This window comes from Pocillopora verrucosa, chromosome 12, assembly GCF_036669915.1.
Source record: "Pocillopora verrucosa isolate sample1 chromosome 12, ASM3666991v2, whole genome shotgun sequence".
NCBI classification, from domain to species: Eukaryota; Metazoa; Cnidaria; class Anthozoa; order Scleractinia; family Pocilloporidae; genus Pocillopora; species Pocillopora verrucosa.
Window position 1 is genome coordinate 19,678,553 of NC_089323.1, and position 16,440 is coordinate 19,694,992.

The 16,440-nt window shown below is 34.6% G+C and overlaps 1 protein-coding gene across 4 annotated transcripts; it reads right to left on the reverse strand.

Moving 5' to 3' along the window:
• Nucleotides 1-21: 21 nt before the first annotated feature.
• On the reverse strand, nt 22-15,083 carry LOC131791554 (solute carrier family 4 member 11). Of its 4 annotated transcripts, none has more exons than XM_059108898.2 (19): nt 14,584-15,083; nt 12,506-12,546; nt 11,584-11,791; nt 11,075-11,159; nt 10,404-10,527; nt 9,595-9,702; nt 9,351-9,473; nt 8,898-8,982; nt 8,399-8,521; nt 7,843-7,956; nt 7,270-7,402; nt 6,689-6,762; nt 5,720-5,921; nt 5,123-5,229; nt 4,505-4,670; nt 3,856-4,029; nt 2,909-3,104; nt 2,277-2,446; nt 22-1,714 (listed from the first exon to the last, which is right to left on the reverse strand). In XM_059108898.2, exons 1-19 carry the CDS (start codon nt 14,855-14,857, stop codon nt 1,651-1,653), a joined length of 2,571 nt encoding a protein of 856 aa, XP_058964881.2. In that variant the 5' UTR covers nt 14,858-15,083; the 3' UTR covers nt 22-1,650. The 4 variants fall into 4 exon arrangements, with proteins under 4 accessions (XP_058964881.2, XP_058964880.2, XP_066015684.1 ...); XM_059108897.2 differs by having other exon boundaries at nt 12,506-12,549; XM_066159587.1 differs by lacking the exon at nt 14,584-15,083 and adding an exon at nt 13,740-13,865 and having other exon boundaries at nt 12,506-12,549.
• Nucleotides 15,084-16,440: the final 1,357 nt, after the last annotated feature.

The following is a 16,440-nucleotide window of genomic DNA, read 5'->3' on the forward strand; positions in this document are numbered from 1 at the left end:
GTGGACTACGGGACGGTGGATTAGGAAGTATGCCTAACAACGTCCTTTGTAGGTTAAAGGTGTACGATACTGGAATGCAGTTAAATGATAACCTTTAGATACCGACTCTTATCCGAGAATATTACAACAAAATGAAACAGACAGTTCATCATTATTATTGAGAAGTACTCATGAAATTAGGAGTTATAATTTGGTTACATGTTATATACTGCATGTCTGGAGGTAATTTCCTCATTTCGTACATCTTTCAATTTTTTTCTAAAATGTCTAGGAAGCTTGGGAGGAAAAAAACCTCTTTTTGGCCTGTTATAGCTCAACAAGAAACTAGGAATCTGCTTTTTAACCAACCCGATGACACAATTCCATTCTTGAATCTAGAGACACATCACTCTACACTTAAGGAGGGGTTGGCTGCTAACAAAGTCTTTCCCTCAGACACAATTAAAACTTCAGGATTTTGGGCAGCATAAACATCACACTGAATTCTGGTAGATCTACAGTTGGCTTCTTTCTGGGCTCTTGAAATACAAATGTCATTGTTCATTCTAAATAAAGTGAAATCTTTTTCCTATATAATAAATCCTTTACAATTCATAATAAATTGTTGCTGGAAGGTGGTACATCTCTTTATTATTTATACCCTTTTGTATCTCTAATAATCTTTCTAACTGATGATTTAAGTAAAGTTTCATTTACAAAATTTGACACAAACTTGTTGCCATTTCACTACTTACATTACCAAAGGCTTACTAACCTTAAATTTTTTTAAATCAATTTTTTAGAATATGGCTTTTTAATTTTAAACTAAACCCAAACACTAAACAGATCTGCATGTAGCAGAATTCATACATTATATGTACAAAATTCTTGAATTGAATTTCATTCAAGTAATACAAAAAATGCAGAAATACACATTCAAATACATTTGTAAGTCAATAGATGAGAAATTATTGAAAAAAACTCCCTCTTTTTCTTCAAAAAAGTGGTGCTGGCAAACAATCTACTTTCCCATTTGTGATCAAAATATTTTGTTAGAAGAAAGAAGAGACTCAAAGGAGACTTTTTTCCAAGCAACTTGCAAGGAATGTCATCAAAAAAATTTAACTAAATTATGTTAAGACCTGAACAGAACAAAAAAACTTATAGGTCACCAAATCAAGTTTGATTCATTTTCATATGAAATAAGCACGGAAATAGGTTGACCATATAAAAAAATCTTGAATTCAGGTTCATTAATACCGAAAAATGTCAAAAATAAAAAGTTTCTCCCCCCCTTCAGAAAAAAATACTCCAATCTACTTGGAAACCCTGATGGTAGAAAATTGTGTAAAAATTGCATTGAGTACAGGGTAATCTAAGGTTCTTTCAAGGATATAGAATGCCTAACATTGGTTAAATCAGTATCCCACTCATGGCTTAGTTGGTTGTTTTAAAAATTACAAATTACAAGCTTAGCTTTTAATTTATAATTGTTAACACAGGCTAAGCTATGAGTGGTTCTATAAGTGTAGCTCTTAAGAAGTTAAATGTTTAAAAAGATTCTATAACATCCAACCTCTATTTGTAGACATACTTTAGATCTACATTCACAGGCTTGAAGAACTATCCTGATTTGCCTCTTTGTATTTAAAAGATTAAATAATTTACTCACTACAAGTGAGCATCTAAAGCCTCAAGATACTCTGAAGAGATCAGTTTGGGAACAAGAAGATGCCTGCAAAGTTAAAATATGATTTCATCAAATTACCCTTAAATGGTTACAGCTGCAGTCCTAATTACTAGGGAATGACACAGTACAACATAACCATAGAAGCTTTTCAGGATTTATCTAAACCTTTTTTATCTTTTAGATGGTGTTTATCTTAACGAGCCCCTTTAACACAATGATGGCTTATCTTATCCTGTTCACTATTTGTTAAAATTATCACTACTGCCAAAGTCAGAAAGTGGATGGAGTCTGAATCCTAAAAGGGATATGGCCTATGACCCAGATTTTTTTCCTCAAAAAATTTCTTTCCTGTTCTATGTTCAGCTGTTTCACTCCCAACACCTCATCAGCAACTCTCCTTACTGTCTATCATAAAATTCTTTTGATGTTAGTTCAGAGAATTTGGTATTGGATCAACTAATAAGCCTGTTATTTATTTTTTTGCTTTATTTTCAACACTTGTCTGCTTGATATTGTATTTCTATTATAGGGAGAAATTATATCTTGGTCACCCATGGGAGCTAAAGGCTTAACTGTTAAGGTAACTCAAATTGTACCTTGGTCTTACCTGATAGGCAATATAAACATGAGAAGAACAGGAAACACCATCTTAAGATATGGCAATGGGGCAAATCCAAATCCACATAAAACACCAAGCTGTAAGAACTGCAGAGCAGTGTACAAGTGCATTTTTCTCTGAGGCACATGCCGAATGTAATGGTTTGGTGGGTAGGCAGCCTATAACATTAAACATATATGAACAAATCTCATATTTTCAGGTCTCTTAGAAATGACAAGAAGTTTCAAAACTTAATCATTAATAATGGCAGATTGTAATATATTATAATAACGAAATTTAATTTCTTATGACTTAGGAGCTAATTTAATCAAGTAGAGTAAATTTTGTCTCCAAATCAACATAGAGCTGAACCATAAGAAAGTCCAAAGGGGAAAACCATGATGGTTTTCCAGAATTAATACAAGACATAATCACCATGAAGAGACAGTATTTGCATACACAGGGTTGTGCTCTTCAAATAATTAGCTGGACACTCTAAATCTCAAAAATCCAGGCACATAGCTCTGAAAAGCTCTCCATGACAATAACACTATGTGGCTCAGATGCACTTTACTCATCTGTGACAACTGGACTCTGTTAGGGCACAACCCTGTGACAAAAGAGTTTGATATCCTACCAACCTGTTCTGTGACCAACAGCAAGGCTCTTTCAAACATCTGGTTACCATATAAGGAGGTCACAGCCATAAAAAGAAACAGGCCATCAAGGACAGGTGTGGGGATCAGTGTGAGAGGAATGGGTAACATCAACAGTGATAATGCAATGAGAGTGCTTGAGAGAAACCCAGTCAGTCTTGTCTCTCTAACTTTAACAATACTGCAAAAGAAAAAAAACACACTATTAAAATCCTTAATCCTTATTTGTTTCTTCTCAAAGGCTCAAATAGCCTTAGTTAACCAAGCAAAAGCAAACATATTTCAATCCAACAGATTAAATTGCCATTCATTTGAAGAACTTTTTAAAGCAATTCCTTAAAAAAAATAAATTTAAGGGCAATGGAAGTCAAATGGTCTTTGAAGTTCTGAGTGGAACTGTAATGCAAAATAACTACTAGGTATTCAAATTACCCTCTACTCCTTCTTTACATTTCATTCCTTAGTAAAAGTACATGTATTTATCATAATTTAAGTAGAATTTCATATTACATTTCTGATTTCTGCAAAAAACAATTTCATACACAATCCACAGGGTTTCTAATTCCTCTGCTCACAGTTAGTAAAGGTGATCTGACTGGTTGAGATACTCAACAGATGTTTTTACTAACTGACACCATTTTTCAGTTTTTAGACATTACTCTGACTTATGTTCAATAGCATTCCAATCACTTTGAACTAACCCACATAAGTTCGCTATCAATTTTCTGAGTGTAAGATTAGGGAGCTCTCAACCTAAGCTGGTCACTAGTTTTACCCAGCTTTAGAACCACTCACTTCTGTTAATTATTTGCTACTGTATAAAAACAAACTTGATTTGTCATCCTGATTATGAAAAAGGTTTCAAAGGAATCTTTATATGGTTGGATATATAAAGACTTCTTGGTCTCTACACTGGAAGATACTAAACTCACATTTCAAACACATGTCCTCTATCCACTCGCTCTTCAACATCTGCCAATGCCCTGACATGGAATGGTGAATGAGGAAGGGCTGCATGTACCCATGGCAGGCCAAAAATTGATAGAAAGCCATTGACTGCAGCCACAACAAGTAAATCCCAATGGTATGCACTACCCTTCTTTAATCTAATGAAAATAAATATTAAGTTAAATTTGGTGATTTGACATCACTGCTTAGTAGATGGTAACAATGACAGGGTTAAAGATATGTGATTTAGTCATTTATCAAAAATCCTGCCAAAATCAATCATAATTACTACAGAGAGATTAAGAATAAAACAGTATCATTCAATACTGGCATACTTTGCTATTCTTTGCAGTACTGATAATCAATCTGAGGCTTTGTAAGCTCATCAACTATCTAGGAATGCAAATCTCCAAGTAAAAGGTCGTAGGTATTTAGTGAACACATTGACTACATATAATTCAATAAATCATTGAATCATCTTTTCCTTCAGGCAAAAACTCAAACTTAAAATACTAATGAAAGCATTACCATAATGGTGGGCTGAAAAGAGACCCATGGAATAAACAAAGCACCAAGCAGAGTACAGAATCTCTTAGCAAACCCTCTTTGAAAAAAATAATTAAAGTTATGTACCTGTTTCCAGGATTGTTGACCATGGCACTTGAAATATTCTGATCCATGAAAAATAACAGAGACAGGGAGAAACCTAACCCAAGTCCAGCAAACACTGCACCCCAAGTGAGCTTGTGTAAGGGAGCAACAGTAAATGAAAATGTACCACTTGATTCAAACTTGTAATCTGTGAAAAATCACAAGGAATAAAGGATCAAGTTATAATCATATTGATTAAATTTTGAATAGACTGCCTTCTTTATATAGCTCTGAAATTATGAACTACCACAGACTTCAAAGTTGAATGCAAGGTTGTCTCATGACAAGTTTGTCATCCTAATTATTGTCACTATGTGATGACAATAATCTGGGCCAGTTGTATAAAAGGCAGATAACGCGCTATCCAATGGATAAATTGCTATCCAGCAGATAAGTGATAGCTAAACATATAGCGTTATCCGCCGGATAGAGTTCTATCCAGTGGATAGCATTATTCAACCTTTGAACAACCAGGGCCTGATCTTTATGTAAAATCCCAGAATCTGATATTTATTCTTCACTTCTATCACATTTATGAAGTAGAATAAGTAAATATCAAAGAAACAATAACACACCCTGCTCTTATCTTGCAGTACTTACTATCAATATCTCGTACAAAATATGAAGCAATAAAAGACATGACAAGTACAGCCACCACAAGTGCATAATCAGCCAATGCCTCTCTCTTTCCAGCATCAAGAAATGGGCTGAAATCAATATACTCCATCAATTAACAAACATATCAAAAAACAAATGCAGTACAGAAACAATTTAAATCTAGGCATCTTTTTAATTAGGGTAGTTTGCCTTAAGAGAATCCTGCAACATCTCAAGACTCAGCATTCAGTAAACCAAGGACGAAAAAAAGCAAATTTTTACTGTAGAAAATTACACAGCATGATCAATATTTTATGAAAAAGTTCATCTCATTTTGACTTCAAACCACTGAAACTACATTTATGACATGTTACAACTTGCTCCATGTCTGAAGAACACAGGTCACCAAACAGAGACCTTGTGCTGCAAATTCAGAGGATAAAATACTTTTCCAGTCAGAACAGAGTCACATCAAGGAGTGCTCTGTAACAAAGGTCTAATCACACCTAAATATAAGGAAAAACCAACTTGTTGGAATCATAGACAAACTTCCCAGCACTCCTTTCATGCAAATGCAAATATTACCCTGTTGCTACTGACCTCTTACGAAAATTGTACAGTGCTACACCAATCCAAACTGTTCCTAAGCTTATAACAGCATAGGAGAGACCTCCCTCTCTGCTACAAACAGATACATCTGGGACCTGATCATGAGTGAAGTTATCAGCAATTGCCTGACCAACAACACAGGATGATGAGTTCCAGCAGGAACTTAAGCTTGTACAGTGAGGATTTGAGTATTCTGTCAAGGAGATTTTGGTGAAAGAAAAAATATATACAGTCATGTACCAAACAACTCCCACAGTATTCCTTATTAAAAACTAGCAGTAAAAAAGGCAATCATTATTACTTTACAGTCACTTAACCTTGTAACCCTTCATGTGATAAGCATCTAATTTCTCCCAACAGTAACACTCCTAAATCAAACATTAAGGTATTAAGAATAAAGGATATGATCACAAAATCAAGAAGCTCTTGATTGTTCTACAAATTCTCCTCAAAAGAATGTTAGGAAATAAGGAGAGCAGTATGGAGAGTACACATTCTAATGATAGGGTGTAGAAGTTAATTGTGCTATAGTCACATACACAAACAAACAGACAACACAGCAGTAAAAAAAATCAATTTTAAACAATTTTGGCTGCCTGCATGCGAATTTCCTGGGGCAAATTTCTCAGGTAAAATTTTTAAAACAATCCCAGTTGCAAAGGCAAAGAAAAAATTGAAACGCAAACAAAAATCTGTAAAACAGACCAAATGTAGGAAAACTGAAAGCTGAAAACTCAAGGTTAATCATTTCTTAATCATTTTGTTTTGATCTTTATCAAAATTGTTGTTAAAACACCCTGTGTATGTCTATGACTCTCATAACACAACTTAGTTCTGAAAGCTTGTAAATACACCACCACCACATTTTCACATGTGCAAATGTGCTCACAGAGACATTTCCACAAAAAAAACAAAAAAATAATAACAACTTGTTCTTTTCTGGGTAATCATTATCAGTACCTTTGATGATACTACTAATGGCATCTACTGTAAATGCAAGTGAAATGAACAAAGCAAAAATTTCCTCTGTTGATCTGTGAAGGAAAAAAAAATTAACTTCTCACTAACAGAGCGCATGAGCAGTACTGGAAAATATTGGCCCAAAGTTGTGGCAGTTAGGACTGAGGGCTAATATTCCCCTGTATGCCTTGAGCAAGCAAGATGGGTAAGTAGTTTGTTGTATGGCACACAGACCAAACATGTTTAATTGGAATTTGTTGGCTTTCGTGACCAAAAATACATACGTTTGGACCATTTCTGTGGAAACAATCGCTATACCAAAATATGGACCAAGTAATAACCAATCAGAGTGCTTGGATTTACCTCAGGACTATCTTGCCATAAAATAAACATGATTAAAACAAATCAAATGTTAACCAAACTAAAAATTTATGATAAAGAATCTCCAGAAACTCACAATGAATAGCATGGCTGCATACTTTTTGTTCAAGTAAAAGATATGGAAAAGTATACAATAAATGTCTGCTTTTTTTTTGAATCTGAGAAAAATAAAATTGATGACTATTGAAGAAACACTGTACCTTGTTGACCACTTCATGATCTGGGAAAGACCAAATGTAGAGTAGACAAATAAGAAGAATGAGTTCCAAAGACCAGTACAAGAATATAATGCAAAGAAATCCAAATCAAAGTCTACTGCAATGTTGTAAATAACTAAAGGAAAAACAAATGCCAAGTGATTAATAATGATGAGATGTTTGGAAATTTTTAGAAATGTTTAAGTTCAAACTTAAGACATTTCTTTTTGCCAAAGTTTTTAGTGACTAAGTGATTTCTTTTATAAGGCATTTTATTTACTTCTGTGTACTACATTGTAAAGTGCATAGCATTGTATATGCGCTACATAAATGAGTTGTATTATTATTATTATTATGTTTACCTATAAGCATTTTTTTTTCAAAATAAGAAAAATACAAAAAATGTAAATGTATTGTTTATCTGTTAGTAGACATGATAGACATGCCATTGCTGCTATCAATTTTAAATTGGGATTTCTTCTCAGGTCATTTTCTTCTGATTAAAATGTGTTACAATTTGTTTACCAGCTGAAGTTATATAATTACTATTGTACTGTGACAACATTTACACATCACCTTTGATATACAGTGCCAGTGGAGCTGTGGTAAGTAAAACAATTAAAGGTTGTCCTCCAAAGAGGGCAAACAAAATTCCTCCCACAGATTGTGAAATGATTACTTTCTGAACATCTGTAAAAGAATGATGAGTGGAGCAGTCAACATCTAAGTCATCACTAAAGAATGTGACTTGCAAATCACAGTCAATGACAACAAAGTGTAAGCTAATTGATGTGGGTCATAGCTCAGGCTACAAATCTCATTGCAAACTCTCTGTGCTTCTGCACAATAAAATGTGTAAAGTGAACTTGTTAATGATGTGACACTGATCAGTTACTGTGGACCAGCTATCACAACATGTTCAATAAATTCAAAATTTTTAATGTTTCTGACAATATAAATTTTATGAATCACTAAATGAATTGAACTGTAAATGTAAAAACCTACTAGAAAATTCTTAACTACGGTCATTAAAAAACAAACTATTCAACTAGTATTCATACCATTTCTGTCAATTTCTCTGACATAACCCTGCACATAGCATTACCTGTCTCAACAAACCTAGCCAACTTACCAATTTGTCCTTTAGTGTTGCGGCCATTGAGAACACCAAATGCAATAGATGGCAGAATACAGGCAAAGTATAAGAATAGTGTTGTGGAGATCACTTTAGGAATGGTCCTGTGACCTCTTATTCCTATTTAATCATAAAATTGAAAAAAATACAAATAATAAAATAATCTTAAAATGTACTGTCAAAAGAAATAAGGGTCAGCTTGCAAACCATTCTCAAACAGTTTGAAAATTAAATTAATTCCAAGAAAGCCACTCTTCAAAAATTCATTCACATGATACAAGATAAGGCCAAAATAATTAAAACAACATTTAGTTTAATCCACTTACAGTCACATTATGATTGATTTAAGACAGAAATGCATTCTTAACACCTGTTACAATACTTTACAAAAAAATTTGGATAAAGAAGTAATTCACATGAAAGATACAAGGAAGTATTTGAGAAAAATATTCCATGTTTCTGTGGTAATGAATTTGGTACAAACACCTCAACTTACCATCTTTAAAGTCAGATAAATAATGTGGCCATCTCCTTCGAAAGTCGCGTATGACCCCCCTTCCAAATGAGAACAGCTCTGATCTCTGTCAAATTGATGGATAAGGTAAGTACCGGTACTCTGTATGCACAAATAATAAAACATTATCCGTGCTCCTGAAGTACCTCTACCCTTTTACTCCCTGAGTGACCAAGACAGAATTTCTCCTTACAATTTTAATACAATATCAAGCAGATAAGTGATGAGAATAAAGAAAATTATCAACTAGGAGATTATCAGTTGATCCAAGACCAAATTCTCAGAACTAACATCATAAGAACTGTATGAAAGACATTAAAGAGAATTACTTAATATGAGATCTTGGGAGTGAAAAGGTCAAATGACACATATACAGAGATGCTCTACAATAGAGAGATTAAAAAAAGCTTTTTGGCGTCTTGGTCAACTGTATACCTTTTCATCATCTCTTTGATGGATAAAGGAGGACTTTGGATGGAGACCAAATTGCCTTCGGGTAGGTTTACGTTTTGACCATGATCGAGAAGAAAGCGTCTCTTTGTGCACTGAGAGTACTTTCTGTAAATGGAAACCATATGATAAAACAATACATGCTGTAGTTTGAACTCTTTATAATAAATGGAGGGCAAACAATCTCTGCAAAGTCAAATTCATTATCATAACTACAGCTTGAACAAACCTTAAATTCCTCCTCTGTTTCAGCTTCAATAAGCAACTGTCTTGTCTCTATGTCAGACAATAATGTTGCAAAAGTTCTTCCTGTTTCCAGTGAGTTCTTTGTGCTTTTCTGAATGGCATGAAATTAAGAAGAAAAATCTCAACGGGCAACTTTCAAGAAACTACATGTATTCCCAAATCAAGGGTTTTTTTTTTAACAATAAAATAGCTAGTAAAGGAGTATAAGTTAAAATTATAACAAAATGGTAAATATCTAATATTATTTATTTGTTAATTTCACTCTCATTTGCTGAACATTGTAGTATTGTGAGTAGTATTTGCATACTACTCAACCACGCTCCTCATTGACTTTGTATCATCCTCTCACCAATAAACATCACACACATTAATTTATACAGAGGATATTACACAATGCCATATAAGATATTCATTTTATATTGGAGTGGCAAGAACTAAACCTCACTCATTCCTAGCACTCACCCCTAATATAATGTTGAACCCCTAATATAATATTGAACTTCTTGCCATGAATAAAGCAACTAATTAGAAGAATACATTGTCATCTGACTTTGAAATGTTTGCCTTTAACTGTTTGACCCCTAAGAGTGACTGGCATCTAATTTCTCCCTACAATATCACCCATGAATCAAACATTAAGGTATGAGAAGAAAGGAAATGATCACAGACTCAAGAAATTCTTAATTGTTAAACAAATTCTCCAGGACAGCCTTGACAGAAATGCTTAGAGAACAGAATGAAAAGTATGCATACTGATGTTAGGGTGTAAAGGGTGAATATACAGCAACTTACAGCTTTACTAGGAGCAAGCACCAAGACAACCAAATGAGTCTCCTCAAGTGTTCTTCCCAAGTTTACAGGATGTCTCAGCTGCGCAAAGGCCACGTGGCTCTGCTGCACAGATGGTAGTTCTCCCCTATGGTCAGTAAATGATAAAAAATTATTTAGTTACTTATTCAATTTATTCATTTACAACATTTGGAAAGGCTGGCCTAGTTCAGCTTTAAGGCTGGTTTAGATAGGGGGCTTTATAAACAATAACAAAGCCAGACTACAACACTAGGGCTACTTTCCCAACTCTTTACGAGAAGTGCATGGGTTCTTTGATGTCCCCTACTAACCAGTACAGAGAAAATGCAGAACAAGAGGCCTATGGGTTATCATCCTTATCCAAGCAGACTACAACATGTTACCATTTGCAGTTGTTGGAACAAAGGCACAACATTTTCCTCAGTTATTTTAAAACCCTGAGTAGTGGTCCTGTCTCAGGCTTGAACCTTTCACCTCTCCCATGGCAGTCTAATGCTCTACACAGTGAGCTAGCTTAGTGCAATTAAAAATATAAAATAATAAACCCAAACCATGTTTTACAAACTAAAGGAAGTTTAACCTCACTGATGATCAACTTAATAGAATTTCAATTGCAATTCAACACAGCTGCACTTATGTCCATACTGACTTACAGTGCAATAAGCCAATTCTGAGTTTCTTCCCAGCCTCCACCTTCAGATATTTCTGTTCCTTGGATTATTTTAGCCAAGCAGTGAACTAAAAGAGGAACAATTAACCAAAATTTAATTAATATACAATATTATCTCTAGGGACACTATCCAATTCAATCTTTAATGTTTAGAAACAAGTATGGTCAGAAATTTTTGTCAATTTGCAACTGAAATCACTCTCAACAAGCGACTTTTAATTACAGACATTTTTTAGATCTTATTGTCAATTCTCCCCTTCAGTTGTAACACATTCCCTTGTTAAATTGTTACAAGAATCAGGTGTTAGATCAAGATAACAACTATCACCTGAAAAGTTTGAGTTTTCTCATAACCTGTTTGTTGGATAGTGTAAGGATATTATAAGAAGTTACATTTAAAAATTTCTGGGAATTAAAGGGCTAATCAAAGAATGAAATATGTCTAGTTGGTAAAGTACTCAATATTTTTAAGGTTATAATATAACTCCTCACCAGAGTCATGGGTGAAAAATGACAGCCTAGCTTCTTCAAAATCAATGTCTTCTCCACCAATTACAGTGATCAGCTTCTTCAGCATTGCATCAATAATTCCTTGCAGACTTGTCTCATGCAGTCCAAGAAGTAGTGTTGGTCGTTCAAGGAAAGTTTCAACATCCTTAGCTGCCCTGATTTCTGCACAGAAATTTTTTGAAGGGAGTTTCTGCGATAAAGAAAATTGAAAGAAATGACGTTATATGTATATGAAACAAAAATTAAATACAGTACTACAACAAAGACACTGTTTTAACCATTTACACTAACGGTGACCAATATCTAGTTTCTCTTCACAATAATTCTGTTGAATCATTCATTTAAGATCATGAGAATAAAGGAAATGATTGCCAACTAAAGAGCTTCTGATTGTTGGACAAATTCTCCTTTCCAACCCCTTAGGAAATGTATAGATAACAGTATGGAGAATATACATACTGATGTTTGGGTGTAAAGGGTTAACTTATGTGACATCTTGGGGCTAGCTATCCTGGACTGGCCCAACCTTAAGTTTGGTCCCAATACCATGTTGTGGATATCAATGCTAAGGTTAAGCTACTCATTGGCTCATGACAGGACAACAGGGAGAAGCTGCACTCAAGTACCAAGATACAATTGTTCATTCTCTCCTCTAACAGCCAAACATTTCCTTGTAAATTATTTAAAGGGATTTGGTGTTAATCTAGATAACAAATTCTACCTGACAATTTTGAGCATTCTTATTAACTGTTTGCCAGATAATGTATGGATATCATGAAGAGAAGACACTTTTTAATCACTTCTGAGAGTTAAAGGATTAAAATTCATAATTATCAGTAATCAACTATTGTAAATGATCGTTCATTTTTAAAAAGGATGTGCATAAAATAAATTAAATATTCACCTGGTGGCTAGACAGCATTAGGGAAGTATCAGGAACACCATCTTCTAGATTAAAAGAAAAAAAAATTCCTTGAAATGAACATTTTTAAAACCAAGTAAGTAAATTTAAGAAATGTACTCTGAACCAACTCTCTTACACTTTACTTGTTTACAAGATTATCCCATTATTATCATGTAATGCATTGTTAACATTATTCTTAATCCTTTGACTCGTATAAGTGACCAGCATCTAATTTCTCCTTACAATATCTCCCCTGAATCACATATTAAGGTCAGAAGAATAAAGGAAATGATCACCAACTTAAGAAGCTACTGATTGTTAAAACAAGTTCTCCTTGTCAGCACTTTAGGAAATATAGGAAGAACATGCTTACTGATGTTAGCTCGGGTGTAGAGGGTTAAAATTCAACAAGTGGGCAACAAAAAAGAATACAATCAACTGATATCAACTGAAAAAGGACTTATACACATCAACATATCCAGAATTGAGTGGGTGAGTGAGTAAACAACTTTAATTCTGGCAACTAGGGTAGAATATTAACACCTTACTACTAGAGTTTACCAAACCAGTAAAACACAAATATTCAAAAAGTTAGAAAATGTTATTTCAATTTTTGGGAGTGTTTGTGATTCCTGCATTATGAGGGTATCAATGTCCACAATCGTACTTTCTACAAGCACTTTTTCAAACAGTATGTAGAACTTCACAGTTACATCAAATCCAGACATAATAAAATGCATAGTTGCCAACAATCCCCAGCATCCTAGCTGGATTGTTTTGATAAATAAATCACCTGTTTAATTAAAATGTGAACACACTTAAGTAATTCACAAGATAATCCATTCCTCACAGTGAGGTAACTGTTCTTTAATACACCGTTTCAAAGGAAATCTTAAAAGTGTATTGCACCAACTGATAAAATGAAATCCTAGACAAAACATGCTTTTACACAAAGGCATATATCACATTTAGGCTTTTGAAGAGGAAAGCATATGGCAGTACATATAATATGAAGTTTTCCCTTTTAAATTTGTGACATTTTTTAAAATAGAGTTTACAGGTCACATAAATTTTTCAAGAATTTGTGTGTGGAAAGGGATTAGGACCCACCCTTTGCTAACCCTCGAAAGCTATGTGAAGTCGTACTAGCAGCTTATCGAGTGAAACTAAATATTTTTTTCTGATTGATTGAATGATTGTCATGGCTTTTTACCAATACCATGATCGGAATAACCTTTGGGTGGCTGACTATCAGTGAGGTATTGTAAAGGTATCATCCTCTTGTAATGGAGTTAATTCACTTTCTGTTGAGGCCTTTGGAGTAGAATATTACAGCCCTTGTGGCAGTTCTGAGGTTGGGCCAGTTAATTAAATCAAGCTTGTTGCTTGATAAAGATCACATTACTGAAGGTACCATATAACTATGACCATGATCTATACAAGTTCATCACATTTTTGTCACATGAATCTCAATATACAAAAAAAACTCTTCTGACAAAGTATTCAATTTTGAAAAAATCTTGCTTTACTCAATTAGCGAGGAGAGTTTGTTAACCACGCCAACACTGGCACCACTTGCAAAGAAACAGGCTGATTGAGATACAACCAAGCACACTCGTCGTGTGAAAGAGATAACATAACTGAAAGTAATGACTAATAAACGTGGCCATGATCCACGCATGACCATCACAATAATATCACAAGAATCTTTACAAAGAGCAAAACAGCTTGATAACCCTAAAAACAACTTAGGGTAAAATTTCCACACAGCCCCATACCACATTATGCATTCAGTTCTTGGATAGAGAAAACAATGACAAAAACAGTACATTGCCATTGGAAAAACAGATTTGTTTTACAATAGTATGGGACTGTGCGGAAATTTTACCCAACTTGGTATCACTAGAGGAGGATGTTTATTCAATTTGTCGGGAAAGTTTGCGAACCTCACCGGCCCTGACACGTACGTACCTCGTGCAAAGAAACATGCATTTCATGACACATTTTCCGCTCATCCACCAATTAAACCCTCCTCTTAATATTTCGTGTGCGGGCATTTAAAAAAAATGTCTTCTTACCTTCGACTAAGTATGATTCAACCACTGTCTCGATGTCAAGCCCTTGTCCACTAGAATTCAAATTAATTATTTCAACCGTCTCCATCTCACTTTCATCGTCGTCACAGTTTTTAAAACTCAACATTTCTATCGCCGGCGTCACGTTTCCCTGGCTGTTGTTCAGATCCCTTTCGCCGATATTAGCGATATCACAGCCATCCATAGTCCTTCCTGTGGTGTAATTATTTCCGCCATCTTTTTCAATACCTGTAGGATGACTGAAAGGTCTTTCCATGTTGTTTTATATAACATAAGACTTAACCTTTTTATCAAAACCACTAGCATTGCTCTAAACGTTGTGTTTCAGGCAAGTACAAGGCCGAAAGCACTTTGTATAATAGAGTAACCACGTGCATGGCTCTAGGCTCACTGCCCAACAACTTGTAACGGTTTCAAAATGACATTTTAAGATCAGAGAAACTGCCTCATTGTCGGCCAACGAGCATCCTCCATGAAAATAACACCACGCACTTTTTGCCGCCAGTTATCGAATGACAACTAGATAGTGTCCTTTCCTCTGATTGGCTATTTATCTGTCTGTAAATTATTTGGAAACAAATGAGCTATTTATAAAAATCTAATTTTTTTTTCTTTCTTTTTTTATGCTGCCTAAAGTTTACGCCCTATAGTTTATTTCTCTTATAAAACATTCTTCCCCTTTAGGCTTTTTTCTTTCTAATGTAAATATACCACATGTATCGATTTTTCCGAGATCCATGCTGCTGTGAACACCGACTATTTCGCGGAGAGAAGATCCCTCAGAGATTTCTCAAAAAACAAGAGTAGCGAAATATTACGAAACTTCCAAGAATTGGGACCCCAAAATTTAATACACTAAGTCTAGGGATTTGCCAGTTTTCTTATATTTTGTTAAAAAAGGACAAACAAAAAATCTGCTCAGCTGTTAACTCTGTGTCTCACCCGTGAACCAAATCTAAAGGATTCAGTGCCTGATTCTTCACGATTTTTTCACAGCATCTTCTGCCTTGCCTCATTCATGACGAAATGCCCTGTGCTTTTCTCGCTATAGGAAATGAACTCGACTGAACTTCAATGTTTCATTACATAGAATTCGTTTACTTCGCGAACTGTTTCATTGTTATTTGTATAACGGGAGAGATAACCTATAAAAACAAGTACTTCTTTCAATCATATGCAACTCCATGTCATTGATTGATCGAATATTCGTTTATATATCAATCAAGCCAATAACGTAGGACATTTTTCTGATCTTTTCCCGCCATATTTCATAATGAAATCACTCCTTAGCAAAGAGGAAAAAAAACTGATATTTTCAGATTTTTCTCTAACTTCGTAAGTTTCATAAGCAAATATGGTTTCGATTTAACGACTCAAAAAGTAAACTAACCAATGTTCACCTACATCTATAACCTTGGAACACTAGTTTTAAATTGACAACGCAGGAAATCTCCTGTTATTGACCAGATATCAAATAAACTAAGTAAATAAAAAGGAAACTTTATATTAAAAGTTGTCGCAAATGAAACGCCCAATAAGATAGTAGTTATATTAAAGTTCTCATGGCAACCAGGTGGACAATCAGACATGGTTTGATGCTACTCTGGTTTCCAGATTTAATGAATGTAACCGAAGAAGTTACAATTCATAGACCCAACGTTTCGACACTCCTGTCTAGTGCCTTCATCTGGAATGATCTAAACGCTGCAACAAGAGGTACTTTTATACGATCACTAATTAGCTTCCTTTTTTCTGACGAGGTGTAAGTAGGCGTCAGGAAGTAAGCCGTCATCATCACGATTTAAAGGAGCGTGGGCGGAGTCAATATGCCAAGCTTCC